The sequence below is a fragment of the Protomyctophum bolini genome (genome assembly GCF_963924005.1).
Source record: "Protomyctophum bolini genome assembly, chromosome: 12".
Classification (NCBI taxonomy): Eukaryota; Metazoa; Chordata; class Actinopteri; order Myctophiformes; family Myctophidae; genus Protomyctophum; species Protomyctophum bolini.
In genome coordinates, this window is record NC_137873.1 from 32277062 (window position 1) to 32295219 (window position 18158).

Here is an 18158-nt window from a genome sequence, read left to right on the forward strand (position 1 = left end):
TAACAGAGAACCATCACTGGTTTAAGATCAAACCGCCATTTGACACACTGATCTAGTATCGGTTTAACGTTATCTTCACCTTTCTCAGTTAAAACAAGCGTTATTGGTTAATGAACTCAAAACACTGACATTTCACTGCAGCAGCATTGACCATTTTTACACAGCAGACATTTTTCTGACATCATACTTGAGGTGGGGTAAGAGAACAAGACAGGGATTAACAACGCGATGCTTCCCTGTGCATTCAGTACTTGGAAGTAGGCCTGTCAGAATTATTACATGATCGTCTATTCGCAATTATTTCAGTTAATCGCAATTATTTTGTCATAATCGTTTCCATGTTGAAAAAAAAAATCTTTGTATATTTCAAGTATTCAATGCCTAACAGTTCAATGCCAAAAACACAATTAAATCGTTAATCACAATAATTTGTGTGAATATTAAACGTTGACTTAAATTTGTAATCGTGACAGGCCTAGAGGCCATGCATTACTCAATTTTTGGGCAAGATTTGGGTGAAATACATTCATCCGGGAACACAAATGCTGTTATAGACAGCTGATCCCTTTAGTGAGATGCTGTAAATTATGTAAAATAAATTAAAAAAGCCAGCCGTGTGAATATGGTAAATGTACACATAAATGAGACATCTGCACATCTTTCACAATATAATACGCTCTACAAAGCAGAGACAGCTGTCCCCTCCCAGTGAGTGAAGATGGTACGACCCTTATTGCATCACCAACCACTATACCACCACCACCCTCCTTCTTGTTGGGCTGATCTGCATGTATGCTGCTCACTTTGTGCCGATATGAATGTGGCCTGAAAATGATCAGGTGTGTGCTTAGCTGTACAGCGCTACATGAACATGATCAGGTGTGTGCTTAGCTGTACAGCGCTACATGAACATGATCAGGTGTGTGCTTAGCTGTACAGCGCTACATGAACATGATCAGTTGTGTGCTTAGCTGTACAGCGCTACATGAACATGATCAGGCGTGTGCTTAGCTGTACAGCGCTACATGAACATGATCAGGTGTGTGCTTAGCCTGGCTCAGCCAGTGTGATTTCTGGTATGGAGGGGCGGGTGCCAGCTGGATGCCTGGATCAGGCCTATTGGCCTATTCCTCCAATACCCTCCTCCGTTGGAAAACAGCGGAGAACACTCACCCCCTCAGTTCAGCCCCTCTGAACTGTAGTTCAGTCCCACTCACCTATGTGGCTTCGTTTGCCCAGGCGTTTATTTTTCTTGTGACTAAACTAAACTCCTGTGGTCTCCGAGGCTAGTGTGTGCTTAGCTGTGCTGTACAGCGTGACATGAATATGATCAGGTGTGTGCTTAGCTGTACAGCACAGCGCTACATGAATATGATCAGGTGTGTGCTTACTGCTTAGCTATGTGAATTCCGGATTCACAATGACTGACTGAATACAATCACAACGTCTTTCAACACAAAAATAAGATGACGGTCACAATGGTCTGGACAGAGACGGGGGGGGGGGGGGGGGGGGGGGGGGGTTTGAAGAACATCTAGTCTCTATAGAAGTAGGCCAGTCTCTCTCTCTCACACACACACACCCACCCCTAAACTGGACTCTGGACTCTGTCTATGCACAATCAGAGAAACAGAGCATCACGGTAGTTCAGACAGGCACGCAGAACCGTTCTCACGACTATTTAAGCACCAACACTGTCTCACTTACGTATCTACAGTACAAGCTTACAAACACGTATTGTACGCTTGTAGATCAACTTTTTCTGCTATTTTGTGGAAAGATATATTTCTTTAATTATTAAATATGTCAGTGATATCTTTCTATGTTTGTTAGAAAAGATTGCACATCTTCCACGTGCAATTTGTGATTAGAAAGCCTAAAAGGCAATAGGGAATTCCTAATTCCTAATGTACGATGCAAGACGCAATTAAATTGTTAATTGCAATTTGTGCGACAATTAATCATCAACTTAATCCACCAAGAACTGTGTATATTTAACCCATTTAGACCCGACGTCGAAATGTAAAAAATGTCTTCTAAAGACAGTTTTCTGAAATACCTGTTTCTATGTCAGAGGTGCTCAATATTTCATGTCAAGGGTCCCAAAAATTATGTAATTGGCGGCATTGGCCACCGACCTCCATCTGACAATATGTTCCAGGGACCTCCCAGAAGCAAAGATTTGAGTTAAAAACGCTCTGAAAGAATATGTATTCAAAGATTTGCACCACATTTGTGATGTGTAGCTTGTAGATCTGCTATTTTTCAATAGCTAAAGCATAACATAATGCTTAAAACACCAAAAGGGGTTCCCGCCCCAAAATGGGTTAAGGCTCTGCTAACTCAAGAGTCTGTAACACTTGCGCACATCGTTCTGAAGCATCGCCGGAGCAAAGCCACACAAACGGTTTTTCTTCATCTAGACGAAAGCGCCCAGGCCAAATCAACCAAAGTGGACAGAGCCAAACCCCCCTCCGCCCCCCATTACCCCCACTTAAAAGTGTCCAGCTGCTCTCTCAATCTGCAGAGCGAATGCTGACGGCCAGTAGGCCATGCTCTCTGTGTGTGTGTGTGTGTGTGTGTGTGTGTGTGACTGTGTGTGTGTTTTCTCTAAATATAGAGACTACGGACGCGAGGACTGCATCAACACTGTGTGTGGACGTGTTAAACTGTCTTGGCAGCCTGCCCACATACTGACTGCATGGATGTGGTCGCATACGTTTTGACACTCCTCACGGCTCACACGTTAATGTACAAACGTGAGAACTTTACGGGCGTTCCGTGTGTACACAACATCCTCCATGAATACATACTGGACACGTGTTACATACCATACTTAACCGCTTGAGGCTCCGTGGCCAAATACGGATAATTCTGGGGGTCCTTGAGATGAAAAAGGTTGAGTACCACTGACATAGAAACATAGGTTTTTCAGAAAACTTTTAGGATTTACGTAGAAGACATTTTTTTATTTCAACGTCAAGCCTAAATGGGTTAAAGTAATAGGCATTCAAACACTTGCTGTCCGTCAGAGCTCGACGTGAGCCAGGTTAGCAAAACTAGAGGCAGCTATATACAGCTCCTCAGACTGTGGAATTGAGTTAGTTCCACATACAGTAGATTCCACAGGTTCCAATGGGTTGAAATTTTATCAAGTCTCTTTCAAAGCTGGAAACGAGAGAGACAATTCCTTCTGCAATCGTGAAGGGAGGCAAGCTCATTCACAGAGAAATCTGGATAGCAGAATGTCAGGCTTAGTACTATAGGCTGTGGCCTATGGGTCAAACTTTAACGGTTGGCACTAGAATTGCAATATAGGCGTAATTCAGTGTGGTTCTTCTGAACGTGAAACCTCAACCTCTAAGAAAAATATATTTTATAAGAGAAGCTCCTGTTTCGATGCGACGGCTACCTGTGTCGTCTTGTGAAAAAAGGTCAAAGCTCACAGCTTTGGTTATTGGATTTCTAACACGGGATAAGATTATTTTATTTTACCGACTGAATTGTTGAGAACCATTCATTCCATTTTATGACACACACACACACACACACACACACACACACACCATTACGAGTGCCGAGAGCGTGACAGCCTATCCGTTAGAAATGGATTCTGGGTCATAGCGCTGATGAGGGTAAATATCTACAGTAGTATATGGCACCATAGCTGTGGTTACGGTTCTGTCATTTGTAACTCCTAAAAGGGTGACAAATGATAGGCTACTGCAGGTATTTTCCTACTATGGGTGGGTGGGGGGGGGGTGAAACTAAATCAATACTATTATTATTATTATTATTATTCTGAGTGACTACATTTATCCTATGATGAAACACTTCTATCCTGATGGGAGTGGTATCTTCCAGGATGACGATGACAAGGTGACTGGTTTGACGAGAATTATAAAATGATTATGAATCATATACTGTACCTATACACGAGGGGCCTCATATTTAAAAGACTGCATAGCTTTCATACTGAAAGATGGCATACGATAGCCACAAAACATTAAAAAGACATTCACGCAGAAACCTCTGCATACCGGATATAAATCTGTGTGCACGGCACGCCAGGTCTTGCGCACGTCATACACCCCAATTAACATGAAATTGAGTCAGTGTGCACAAGCCGAATAAAAACCCACCAGTTAACTCCCACAGTTAATCATAAATAGTTAAAAATGATGACGAAACCAAGCATGATGGAGTGGTACATCTGTGGTAAAGCACAGACTTGTACAGTTAAAAAGATAATGGTTAACAGAGCACCATCTCTGTGATAAGTGTAGAATTATTAAAACTACAGCCATCGTCATAGTCATCATAGATACTGCACAGTAAATGGAGTGATGAATACATGAAACAGTTGTTAAGGTTCTGTACTTACGGATGCAACAAGTATGAATCGGCCCATTTAAGGGCCTTTCACACAGGGAGAGACACTACACCGCCATACTCGCTTGCATCTGTGAGGTCGCATTGCGCTCCTCGTGTGAATAGACAATTCATTGCATAGACAAACGCTCAACACAAGGCGGGCATGTATGCAAGATGAACGTGAACTCGAACGTGCCCAGGTATCCCGCACCTGCCTAGCTGCCCGCTCGTCTCCGTTTGACAATTAATGACCAAGCACGTCAATCGGTCCCTGTGTTAAAAGACGGCTATCCCCACCAAACGAGGGATTAACTTTTGTTAGAATGGTGTTCCTTTCCGTCCAGTAGACTTCCAGACACACCAATCTATGCCAAGGTACATTGAAACTATTCTGGTGGCTCGTGGTGAACCAATACTTTACCAAGACACTTTATAATTGGTTTTCCCTTTAAAATGCCACCCTTTACGTACACTCTCTCTCTCTGTGCGTGCGTGTGTGCGTGTGTGGTCTAATTCCTTTAAACCTAATTCAAACACAACAAACACAATCTCATAGGGCCACATGTGACGAACCAAAATTAAATGTCACCAAGGGGAGGGGTAATCTACTTTGCGTTGGAAGGGTGTCTGCGTACACAAGGCAGTAAGGCGGGTAGGAGGGGGGCTCTGTGATTGATTGACACACACCCGGGGGTTGAGAGAGAGGCAGGTATTCTGTGTGCAAAAAGAACGAAAGAAAAACTGTAGAAATGGAAAAGAAAATGAGCTTATTGCACTTGGACATACTGTACAGGACATTTACCTTGTGTGCAGGGTACCATGGGGTACCGGTCGCCTTACCTCGTGCCCGTGGGGGGGGGACTCGCTCATCTCAGGGACCCCTACGTGCACACGTAAAAGCTGTTAAATAGTACACTCAACGATGCCCACACAATCCTGAGCCAGTTGACGTTAGGAGAGCGAGCGCTCGTGCTACGAGGTGAACCCTCCTTGTGTTCCTCTCTTCGCCTCAACTCTCCTGGTCAGTCTCACGACGGCGCCGCTCGCCGGAAACAGCTCCCACCGGCCCGGCGCAGCTCCAGCCTCACCGATCGGGGCTATTTGTAGCCCGCTTGTCTGAGCAGGATCTGCGTGAGGTCGAAGGTGGTGAAGCTGATGCCCACAGCGATGGGCCCCTTCACCCAGTTCATGCTGAGGCCCTTGTAGAGCCCGCGGACGACGCCTTCCTCCGCCACGATCTCCCGCATGGTGCCCAGGATGGTGCCGTACGTGTGGCCCGTGACGCCCGCCGTCTGCATGCGGCGCCGCACCACGTCCAGCGGGTACGACGCCGACTGGCCGAGGAGGCCGGCGCACGCTCCGAACGCCAGGCGCTCGTACGAGTAGGGCTGGTGCCGCCCACTTCGCTCTGGGCGGGAAGGAGTTACAAAAAGAAACGAGTCAGTTGGTTAACTAGGGCTAATTGTCTATGTGGCATTGAATATTGGAACATATGAATAAAGAATACATTCAAATGTTCGCCTGGTAATCGAAAAATGCACAGGACAGATATGACAAATAACTGAAATATCTTATCTATAAATGTCTCCGTCTGTACAGTACGTACGTGTGTACGTCTGTAATGCACGTAACTCGAGAACCATTCGTCCCAGACTTAAAATTCGACGCGCGTGTTCCACACCCCAACAGGGAGTGCAGTGCCCGGTGTCGGTCGGACCCATGGTTGTCCAGAACCGCCACAAAAGGCCTCTGCCTGGGCTCTGGACAGGGGCCCTGTCCAGAGCCCGGTCAGGGGCCCTGCATAGACTCCATATTTGGGCATGCCTGACAAAGAACTCCATATATGGGCATAAAGGGACACAGACATAACTGGGTGGGGCATTCATTAGCAACTTGCATCGTTCCAAGTAGGCCAGTGCCCAACGGGAACCACTCTAGAGGCTCTGGACAGGGCCCCAAATTATTACACAAGATTTCACAATGATTTGGAAGGGGAAAAGCAAACATTTCTATTCCACATATTTTAAAAGGCCATCTTTTTCATTTCAGCATTTCATTTCTCAATTCCTTTTTGTATCCATATAGGGTTTAACATCACAGCGTCGTACCTGCATGGATCTTCTTCAGAGTCTCGTAGGTGAAGAAGCTCAGCCCGGCGTAGGGCATGACGCCCAGGATGGTGGGGGCGAAACCTCGATACAACGTCTTCATGCCTTCTTCTCGTGAGATCCTCACAAACACGTGCATGATGTTACTGTACCTGAGCACACAGGGGGAGATGGAACGACTCAAGCCCGGGTGTCACATATGGATTATCTTTTAGCCTCATCTATCTTCTATATATACACACAATTGAGAAGAGCAGTTGGATGCGGAAGTGCACTTTGTGGCCGTGATACGTCACTGACATCACCTCTGCGTTTTCAACCTGGCTTTGTGGGTGTTCGCAGTTTCCCTTTCCGTGATGCAATGGACCGATTACACAGTGCCCACACAACCTGCCCAGCACGGGGGAAAACACGCTCAGTGGGCCAAAAGACACATCGCTGTCTGCATTCGTTCAAAATGTACGTGAAATGTGTGTCTCTCTCTCACTCGGACTCACGGAGAAACGACAACACGGACCGCATGGCATTAGATGTGAGCAAGCCGCAAGCTTCTAGTCTACATATAATTGGCCCTCACTAATGCTCATTATAAGATCACAAAGAGACGTCCAACACACTTCAGCCAAGTTGTGGGTAGGGGGGGGATCAGTGATCAACAGTGGGACAAATTGAATATTAAAAAGAAAATAACTTAACACAAATTTAGAACAAACATGGGAAAATAACCAGAGTTACAAGCCAACAACACATCACATTCTTATCAGCAAGCTACACTGTTGTACTACGGAGTATGAATTAGGCTTAAAGGTGTAGTGAAATGAAAAATATTTTTCACGCGTTTGGACCATATCCGTGGTCATCATATGGGCATACATAATGGCTGACAAAAAGAAAATGGGAAAATTCTCATTTGTGTGTTTTTATATCAAAAGTTCATACAATTAAAATGTGTATAGAAGAGATACACATCAATAAAAGCCAATGAAGCTCACCCATTTCACTCCCATTGCTGCATGTCCTCCAAACACAGGTGGTTTTGATTACAGAAATACTCTGTTTTTAATCTCATTCAAGATGACATCCAGACAGTGCATTACTCGTTTTAAACTTAATCATCACGCTAAAATATGTACTTTCCTGCCGTCTCTCTGTCACTTTGTAAACAAACCACTCTGCATATGCGTGCATGTGGTCGTGCGTGAGACAGACCTATGTCCCTGTCGTCCCATAGCCTGGAGGGATGCAACGCTCTGATTGGTTCAGAAACTAAGATCCTGCCGTCTGAGGCTGAAACTTCAAAATAAAATGCCCAAAAAGCCATTTCACTATACCTTTAATATACCACTCTATGATTTTTGCATAAGCGCTCCAGCACAAGTCCTTACATCTCCTTGGGAGTGACGGCCATCCTGGCTCGTACCATGTCCAGGGGGTAGGTGAGTATGGCTGCGGTGGTACCAGCCATGGAGCCAGCCAGTAACCTTGGAAATGGAGGCAGGGCTCTGGAACAGAGAAGAATGAAACGCATGGATCAGAGTGATGCTCACAGGCAAAACGGGGTCACCAAAATCAGCAGGCTAGATCATGTGATAAGTTGATATTCTGGCCAGAGGGTGGCGCTAGAGGATAGCTAGGAGGATAGTGGGTTCATCTTCCAGGAAGCATAAATGCACTGAACATGTTTCATGGCAATATGTCTGTTTATTTTATTTGTCACGTTTTTGCCCTGGCTAGCTTGTTCATGTGTCTACATAGCCACATGACATGACCCTGTGGCTACTGTAGCCACCATACAGCATCATCTGCAATCGGTTGGGGTGGCTCGGATATTTGATGATTCTGAGAGCGTTGCTGACTCACCGTCCCTCAGTTGTGTGTGTGTGTGTGTGTGTGTGTGTGTGTGTGTGTGTGTGTGTGTGTGTGCACGTGCACAAAAAGTCACTCACTTCCCCTGGAATCCATAGTAGCCTCCCAGCAGTATCTTGTACTGCTCATGGGCACAGAACTGGATGGCAGCATACGGGATGACTCGCACCATGGTGGCAGAGTTGCCCCGCCACAAGCTGAAGAAGCCATCCTTCAGGTAGGTCCTGTAGATCAGCCTGTAGGCCTCCTGCATGGGAAACACACACACACACACACACACACACACACACACATGTATGAGCAGAAGGGTGACTGCTTGTTCCAACTGGTTACATGCAAGACATGATTTGAACATGGGTCAGCATGCCATGAAGGAAAGATCCAATACAACAGGGAAATAAACGTGAATGGAAAATAAGTCTGTGTGGAAGGCTTCAGAGAAAAACAAAATAGAAATAGAATAAAAAATAAGAGATTTCAGACTAAATTTGTACATTTGAAAATGTAAATACAACATTTAAAGATGCAAATCTGTAACTGTTATGTTCTACCTGAGATCTGAACACCTGCTGTTTTAATATGGAAACAAAGCCTGTTTGTTAACTGCACTTTTGAGCTTCACGCAGTACCACTTGTCCACCAGCAGGTGTCCTACCCGACCACAGGATATAGTTAGTGTACATTTCTCAATAGAAGAGCATGGAGAGCATCTCCAATCACACAAGATTATGAAATGAAGATTTAACTGGATTTAGTTTTTTTTTAAGGCCTGGGAATAAGAGGAACACGCCCACACACATATGTGTTTATTTTCTTTAACAAACTGTGATACAGGCAAGTACTTAGGACTGTTTAAAGAATAAAGACCTTTGTTGGTAAAAAAAAACAACACTCTGGAGGTGAATCTTATGTGCCCCAGACATACCTTGGCAGAGAATCTGGCTGAGGACACTGTAAAGAAAATAAAAACACATCAAGCTCAAACATTCTTCATCATGGAAACACATACATAGCCTACAATTTAAAAAAATCTTGTGCAATTAAGACTTAACAAACGTTAACCTGTAAAGATCCATGGTTTCCCATTCTAACCATCAAAAATGTATCTGGGGACCCCCTGGAAACCCATCAAGGACCACTGGACACCACTGTGTAGTAGACCACTGTTCTAAACCAGGTGTTTTCAACAGTAAAAGTAATGAAGGATTTGTTGATTTAAAAAGAAAAATCTTTCCACTAGTTGAGAAACCGTGAACTGAATGACCTGGTGACCTATGATGACTATGCATGTAGTCATTTACAGACAAGTTGAAGGTCAAGAAATTCAACAGAAAAAGGGAGTTAGTGCACCGGATTGTCTGGTTGAGTCATTATTTTTAGGAAATTATTAGTAGTCAATGGTTGAGAAATGAGAAACAGTGGGATGTATACACATCCCACTGTTACAAAAGTGTTACAAAAGCACTAATCTTAGCCCATATCCCCACCCAACATAACAGTGGTCCCCAGGTTCATTCAAAGTCAGGGTGGTGGTCCCTCGTTCACAAATCTAGACCATTCTGTGTCCATGTCCTATAATCTTAACTATTTTAAGCCAGCAGAAGTATAAATGGAGCATCCAGCCTGCCTTGGAAGATGATTTTGGTCCTGTCCAGTGGGGCTACAGCCGTCTTCGCTACGGCTCCAGCTAAAGCCCCCGAGAGGAGAGAATTGAGGATGGACGGAGTCTGCTTCAGGCCCTGCACAGAGACAGAGAGAGGGAGAGAGGGAGAATATAGTCACTCTTACATTGAGTGAAACATTTACCCACTGGTAAAAACCTATTTTCATTTAGATATTTAGCAATTTGCTGATTGCATGATTACACACTAGTCACTAGTAGCCACCTAAATCAAATCTCCATTTCTGCCTCTTAGTCTTAGGTTAATGTGTCTTTCTTTGCTCAGATTTTGAGGGGCGCTAGGCCCTCCTATGCCCAACTTTCCAGGTTTGTGCAAACACAAAACACAAAAGTGAAGATGTAAAAGTGAGGACGCAAATTGTGATTGGCCAGAATGAGATGATGTATGATGATCAGAGTGGCCCTCACTTCACACGTGTGCTTTTTAACTTTTTAAAGGCTATAAAAGATCCCAATTATAATAAGAAAGCACTTTAGTGCCTTCCTCAGCACCTGTATGCATATGCCACTGGTCAATGGCCATGTGTTGGTCAACCCACTGGGGAGAAAGCTGGGTGAGGACGGACGGACAGGACAGAGTTTTGTAGGATTATAACATGCAGTATAATGTTAGGGCTGTCACGATTACAAATTTAAGTTGACGATGAATTGTCACACTAATAATTGCAATTAAAGATGCAATGTGTTTTGGGCATTGAACATATGAATAAAAAAATACAGTTCTGTTTGCCCTTTAGGGCTTTGCAATCAAAAGTTGTACGGGGAGGATATGTGAAATACGGTAAGTGAAAAATACAAAGAAGTGACCAACAATATTTCAAGGTAGTAGCTGGTCGACAAGCTTAAATCGATGATCGATTGCTATTTGCGATTAAGTACTAATTGTGACGAGGTTAAATGTATATAATGCTCAGAAAAACAGGTCTATGTCTGGATGGAGAGGAGAGGGCAGGTGGGTGTACGCATGACGAGCCCGTTTTCACACCGATGTCAGTGCTAAGGAAAACGAGAATGCAACAGCAAATAGCACAAGCTGGTACAGTATGTGGGCCGGATCATAGCCAGGCGGTTACGGGGGGGGGGGGGACCTTTAGTAGTGTTCCCTGTGGAACGAGACTACCGGTACTAAACATAGCCTTGTTCAAGTAGTGTTTGAGGAAGAGTAGATCATTAAACAGGGCTTATCAGGATAATGGCTGAATGTGCTTTCAAGTGATGTTGGGCCAGATGTTTTCTCCCACCCTGGAATACGTCACACCTTTTTACTTGACAGTTAATTGTTACATACGTAATTGCAATTACCAATTTTACTTTGCATTGTACAAATTACTGTTTTGCTTTTAGGCTTTGTAAACAAACACAGCGCAGATAAGACAAATAACTATACTATTCAAATTAATTACTGAGAAATGTAATATAAAAGAGTTGGAAAACTGAAAGAAAGTACTTCCATATGTATAGCTTAACTTCTCATACAAGTCCAGGCCTAGCCTGTTAGCCATTCCTACTAGGCAGAAGAAGAGGATGCCGCCCGCTGCTGTCGTCTCTCATCTCCATATTTTTACTTTATTTTTTTCCCCGTAAATTAAGTGGCCTACTTCATCACACGACGTCGACTACAGCGTCACACAATAGTATCAAAAGTAGTAGAACTGCAGGCTCGAAGCGCGACGAGACACTTTTACGTAACTAGTTTTGAATTTGAATCCCGAAAAGTAACAATCTTGGACATATGAGTTTTCTATCCGACAGAAACAATATACAGTACGTACAGGTAGGGCTGCACAATCTCGATTTCCCTCCACAAGAATTGAGATCACGATTCTCATATTTTCCATATTTTTCTTATTCAAAGAGTATGACATGTAATTTTCACAGACGGAGAATATGACTCTTCGTTTTTTTACATTTTCTCCCACAACTCCTTTCCCAGTCGTCCCCACCCACCCACCATCTTTCCCCACGAGGCCAGACATACTCGACCTTTCAATTAATTGTGCAGCACAACCTACAGGGCTTGTAACCGATTCCTACAGACAAAGAGGATATACTGTAACTAATTGACTAATCTAATTTGGCTTTTAACCATTTTCAACCTGATTATAGGCAAAATAATAGTCCAAAATTGACAAGAATTATCCAAAACAGTCAAAATTGCACATCTACAAGGCAAGCTCACAATGCATCACGAATCATACAACAGGGAAAGGCTGTGACAAAACTTTAAGGAATTTCTGGGTGTCAACACAACTGCCCCTCTGCAGTTTATCTCAACCACACTTTCAACCCAGTGTCCCTATTATGGGCCTAATAGGGACACTACCTAGTACCTTCCAAATATTCCCAAAATAGTGCAAACAGCAGACCACAACACATCACAATATGATACGTTGTGAGAGCTGGTGGATTGGCTATTTTAGCACGAGACCATGATCGTACGCTGATAATCAATGTCATTTCACCCTAGTAGCTTACCTCTGGTTGGCTGGAGGAGGCCACCGGCCGCACCTCTGCTTGTGGGAGCGCCACCCGCTGTTCCTGGACTCCATTCCCCATCCCCATGGACTACACACTGATGTCACTGGACACACTCATGTACCCCAGCCTCCAGGGGGAGACAGCACCAGATGCTGCCAATGACAAAGAGGGAAAAGACATTCAGCTTAGATGAGGCAATGAAATATCAAATGAAGACTCAGGTGGGCTGACAATTCCTTTCATCGTGTCAACACAATCAATGCCCAAATCATAGTTGTAGACCTTACACTTAAAGGGTGAAATTATTTTTCATACAAGCTCCCGTTATTTGTGGTTTTCAGGAAAAGGAAGAAGAATAGAGTTGGAAAGAATTGAAAGTACAAGCCAAGGAAAACAACAGGTCAGATATTCCAAATATGCCTGATACGAGTACCGAATAGAATACAATATCATACTCAGTGGAAAACGATAACAATTATTACAATGGAAAGGGCAGATAATCTGACTAGGATTTCCATTTTTTCAAGATAGGCTAATTGTGCGTGTTATTTTAATCTGCTTTGATATCTCTTTTTTTTTGTCTGCAACACAACACCACTGTCTGGTACGACAACATCACACAATGTCCGTCGGCGTTCCCATGAGCAGAGAGAGAGAAGGGGTAGGGGTTCAAATGACAAAAAAAAAAAAAAACAACTGTGGCTGGAGGATGGATTTTCATGTGACCGTCCATCCGGTAACGTTACATTCAGGTGCGACTACGTCAGGCCATTCAGCATCAGCAGTGAGTTGCACAACCGTAACGAGCCTAACCTACCCTACTGTATAATTCATCAATAAGCATGGAAGCAGATATCTCAGAGTCAAATCACAAAATCAGTATACTTAACTATTAAGACACACTGATGGAGCCAGAAGTGGAACCATATACTGGTACCTAAAATAGCATGTACATACTGTACTCATTGTGTCACATTATTGAAGATGTATGTATAGAGGGTAGGGTATGCACGTGACATCTGGAATTGGAAGTTATGCAGGAGCAGCCTACCGAGTGGCAAAAAATACTTTCTGGCCTCGTCCTTGACAGCTCCTACATCCAAACAGAAGTCCTATCTGATTGCATTAAACAGCGTTGAACTCACTTTGCCACTCGATTTGCCTCTCACTTTATGCATGCACATACCTTGCCTTTATATGTTTGAATAGGGCTTAAGTGGTTTTTTTAGTTATCGTTGCTGTTTAGGAGTCTCCAGAAATGGGATCAGCGTTGGACCGACCGGTCCAATCGGTCGGTCAGGCTCTACATGGCATGCACAACTGATTTTTGATCAATCGGATTGTTGTGTTGTCACAGCCGGGGATATTCCAACTGTTGGGCACACACCTTTCAAAAGCTATAAAAAGGCCCTGACTAAGCCATGCAGAGCTATGTAACAACACTACAGCAATATTGTCCTTAGACTGACAACTTTCATGACCTCTCTGGGTGAAAGGTGTCTGTACAAGGAAAGTCAGCCAACCCATGGGCCCCTCCAGAGTCCACACGCATAGAACTGTCAGGAGTCAGAACTTAACTATACTAGACATACTATACTTACAGAAGACAAATCGTCTCTGGGGTGGAGCTCATTAAACAGATCAGTCTCTGGTGAAACAAGAACACCTAGAAGTATTTAATACATTCATGGGTGGAAGAAGAACTGATATTAAACATTTGTGTAAGTAAAGGTTACCAAGTTTAATTCTGCACTATTATTTGTTTGTTTGTTTGTTATTTACTAATTATTTACACTCCACACAATCAGTCTCGCTTGAAAGCCAGCAGGTCAAAGTACCCCTCAGTAATAGTGTGAGGAGGGGAAATCGGGGGAAGAAAAGATGGATAGAGGCAGTGATGAGACGACAACAGAGAGAAAGTGATAGCAAACAGAGGGGCAGTTGACATGGCCGGGTAGTCAGGGGCAACTAATGCTTGGCATCACCACGATAGGGCATCAGGCCAGACCCTGGAAAGGGCCTTTATAGCCCCCTTATCCCGGCGCCTCTCCCACCTCTTCACCCTCCCTCCCAGCCTCCATTCACACAGCAGGCAGATATCAGTTTACACTTCAAGCCGGTGGGAATATAGGGTTTGTCTGGAGCTTTGCTACAGCTGCAATGGAGATGATTTAACCACTTGCTGTTTCCACAATTTCCATCCATTAAAGAACACTAAGGATTTCATTTCACTGAGTGTGAACTGAACACACAGTCATCTGTTGTAATAATGGTCAGCAAATCATCAAGCAGTGGTGGTGACAGTCTGGAAGGTCATAGTCTATAGATAGATGCTACACAACAGCATTAAAAAACATGATATGTGTTATGACGACTGACATTATCACTTTATGTATGATTCCAATGATTACACTTTCACTGGCACTGCACTGGCACAATCACTTGCATACAGTATGCACTTAGATGTATGATATGTCCCTATAGCCCCGACGACCTTACAGGCATATGCAAAGGCTCAATTTATGTAACTTAGATAGCATTTTATCATGTAGACTTATAGCACTTGCCATCTCTGTTTGCTTAGTTATTAGAGTTGTAAGCTACGGTAGTTTATTAAATTGATTGTTTGATTGAAGTATGTATTAACAGTCAGTTTGCAGAATGGGTACAACTACATTTCACATGAAAGCACAACTTAATACAAAGACTGTTACTGTAGACGACACACTGATAAAGCTTGTATATTGTATCCCAGATAAAATCAGAGTAGATAGATTAAGACTAGGATTAAATTATTTATCATTATTAATTGCTGTCAGATTTGCAGTATAATTATTTGTTTTACACGAAAGTTACATTCATTGCACAATGCATCCCTTCTTCACCTGAGAGAGACAACACATTTTACAACCCTGTCTAGTAGAGACAAGACATTTTACAACCCTGTCTAGTAGACTACAGGGTCAGGGTTATAGAATGTGTTGTCTCTCTCACACTTGCACAAGACTGATTCTTCTTGCTGTTCTTTATATATCGATGTTTCAAATGTCTGTCACCTGCCACAGACAGGTAGTTCCTCTACATCACAATCACTGCTGAATCACTTATTTTATTGCCATTTTTAAGCATTCACATTTCAAAATTGATATGCAATTTAGCACAGACTACCATTTTATTTTGTTTCCTCGGTTCGTTTGGTAAAGTTGAATATATTGTGAAAGTGTTCTGTGGCAATTTGCATTTCAATTAAGTTTACACATGTAAATCGGGTATTTTGTGCACCAGTGGTCAGCGCGTGCCTACACGTTCATAGAGAACAGTCCAGAAGATTTCGACACATTCCTGTGTCTTTGAAGACAAGACAACAAGTTGCAACACATTATATTAACCTGGCTCGGCTGTATGGATCCACACTTTACAAGACGCCTTATGTTTGCAAGCCATTTCCAACCAAACGGTGACTTATCCGAGCATAAACTCTAAACATCTTACCTTACAGATTCTTGACACCAGTCGTTGCTTTCTGTCTCTCTCTGGGGTGTTATTTTAGGGTCGTTAGCAAGGTTGCTGCTAACAGATTCTGCACACCAACTGAGCTAACGTTGTTGTTTGGCTAACGTTATTAACAATACAACCTGTTGGATAATGTTGATAACATCCAAACACGAAAAAAATTAACATTGTCTGTTGTCTGTAACCTTGTCATGTCCTCCTAAAGGCATTTTCTCTCACATATTTCCAGGACTCGTTGCCCCCAACTGTGACTTTGGCTGGGATCGTCCATGCTGATAAGTGTTTTACTACTGTCGCTACGCGGATGGACCAGCCGATTGACAAGGGCGACCACCGTGGCATTGTGGGAAATGTAGTCAGTGGGAGGTAGCGTATATTTGATAGGTCCGTTAGAGGGGCGTGATATGTGAGCACGCCAAAACAATGATGACCCATCTAGTAGCCTCGGTCCCAGGCTTACTTATCTGCGGTAACATTTCATTTTTCTGCGACCCATCTAGGCACTTTTTGCTCAATAACTGAAACTGTATAAAGGTCTGCTTTCCTTCTTCAAACCTTTCTATAACATTTCTATGACTATATTCCCTATCTCTCTTGGACAGCCAGGCAGGCGGCAAGCCACTATAGGAGGCAGGCCACCGGGCCTGATTCTATAATTCAAGCAGTCCAATTATCTGAGTGGAAGCACACTAGCCCAGAATATAGAATATAAGTTAGGCTTTTATACATGGCCGGTTCTAGGCATAGGCGAACTAGGCGGTCGCCTAGGGCCTCAACCACTGAGGGGGCCTCGATCACAGGGAGAAGATTTTTTTTTTCATGTATCCCCTATCCCTTACATGGGCTACTACTGGCCACATGTGGCCCCCACCTAGCTTCTTAATTTTTATCTCAAAGTGCACCAGATTGAAGCATTTTCATAGCAAATTTACAATTTTTTCTGGACCCCGGGTGGGCTTGCGCCACCCCGGACCCCCCCCCCAGATAAATAAATATGTTGCTTGGGGCCTCAAAAGGCCTAGAACCGGCACTGCTTTTATAATTACCAGGTGCTACGCCGTGCAGATTTATGCAATGGGTGTCATCACTTACCTGATGTTTTCTGAGGCTGATTTGAAGTGGCATTTCTTCCTCAGCCTATAGTGGGAATAGGCATGCACGGTAGCCGTGGATATGCACGGCTTGGGATATCCGTGGATATGCTTCTGAGGAGGAGGATTCTAAAAACGACTTATAAATCCTACAGCCTTGTTTATACTTCACTGTGCAATGGTCCTATGCTGGAAAATAGCAGATATGCAAACTCACAGCACATCTCATTCAAGACACTGAACTTGCAGATCTTCCATTTTTGCCATCCAAATGCATGGTTAAATGGGCCCTAGATGCAGAAACTAACTAGAAAAAGTGCCCTTCTGGGCACAGGTCTCCACCAGGAGGATAGGAGAGTGTGTGATGTTTAGGAGTAATTAAACATGTTGTGTGTGTGTGTGTGTGTGTGTGTGTGTGTGTGTGTGTGTGTGTGTGTGTGTGTGGATATGTGGATATGGATATATGCACGGCTTGGGAGGCCGTGGATATGCACGGCTTGAGAACTGCCATGTCTTCCTGAGAAGGAAGACATGGCAGTGTGGGATACACTGCCATGTCTTCCTTCTCAGAATGCATTTCTTTCATGTGGATTCCAAGGGATTCGATTTCCCAAAAGTTGCGTAACTGATCTGACAGTGCCTGTTCCTGCGGGTGCTACCCCCATCTAATAGGCACCTGGCTACTTGGCTTTGCGTTGGTGCATTTATCCAAATGGTAGCTGTCTGCAGTAATACTGTCTGTACTATTGTCAGAGTTGCTTGCTACACTACTAACTGCATCTGCAACACTGTGGTCACTGGTCAGCCTGTCTGTCGTTGCCGTGGTCGGCGCGTCTATCATGCACTGTATATTGACTGGCTGTTTGATTGCAAACTGTTTTGTGGTGTCTGCGCCCGCACTCTTCACAGGGAAGAGTGCAGGCAGTCCAGCACAGTTCAACACTTTGAACTTCAATGTTTTATGTATGTATGGCACTTTGTAAACCTGCATGGTTAACTAAACTATATAGTTATGATTACACCTGCACATCCTGTTACACTATACCA

The 18158-nt window shown here is 43.7% G+C and overlaps 1 protein-coding gene across 2 annotated transcripts; it reads right to left on the minus strand.

The window, feature by feature from the left end:
* Nucleotides 1–1599: 1599 nt before the first annotated feature.
* On the minus strand, nucleotides 1600–16299 carry LOC308325896 (mitochondrial coenzyme A transporter SLC25A42). 2 transcript variants are annotated; one of them, XM_080778649.1, is made up of 9 exons: nucleotides 16000–16299; nucleotides 14109–14155; nucleotides 12505–12659; nucleotides 9976–10087; nucleotides 9274–9299; nucleotides 8429–8595; nucleotides 7868–7984; nucleotides 6483–6634; nucleotides 1600–5782 (listed from the first exon to the last, which is right to left on the minus strand). In XM_080778649.1, exons 3-9 carry the CDS (start codon nucleotides 12589–12591, stop codon nucleotides 5472–5474), a joined length of 972 nt encoding a protein of 323 aa, XP_080634775.1. In that variant the 5' UTR covers nucleotides 12592–12659; nucleotides 14109–14155; nucleotides 16000–16299; the 3' UTR covers nucleotides 1600–5471. The 2 variants fall into 2 exon arrangements, with proteins under 2 accessions (XP_080634775.1, XP_080634774.1); XM_080778648.1 differs by lacking the exon at nucleotides 14109–14155.
* Nucleotides 16300–18158: the final 1859 nt, after the last annotated feature.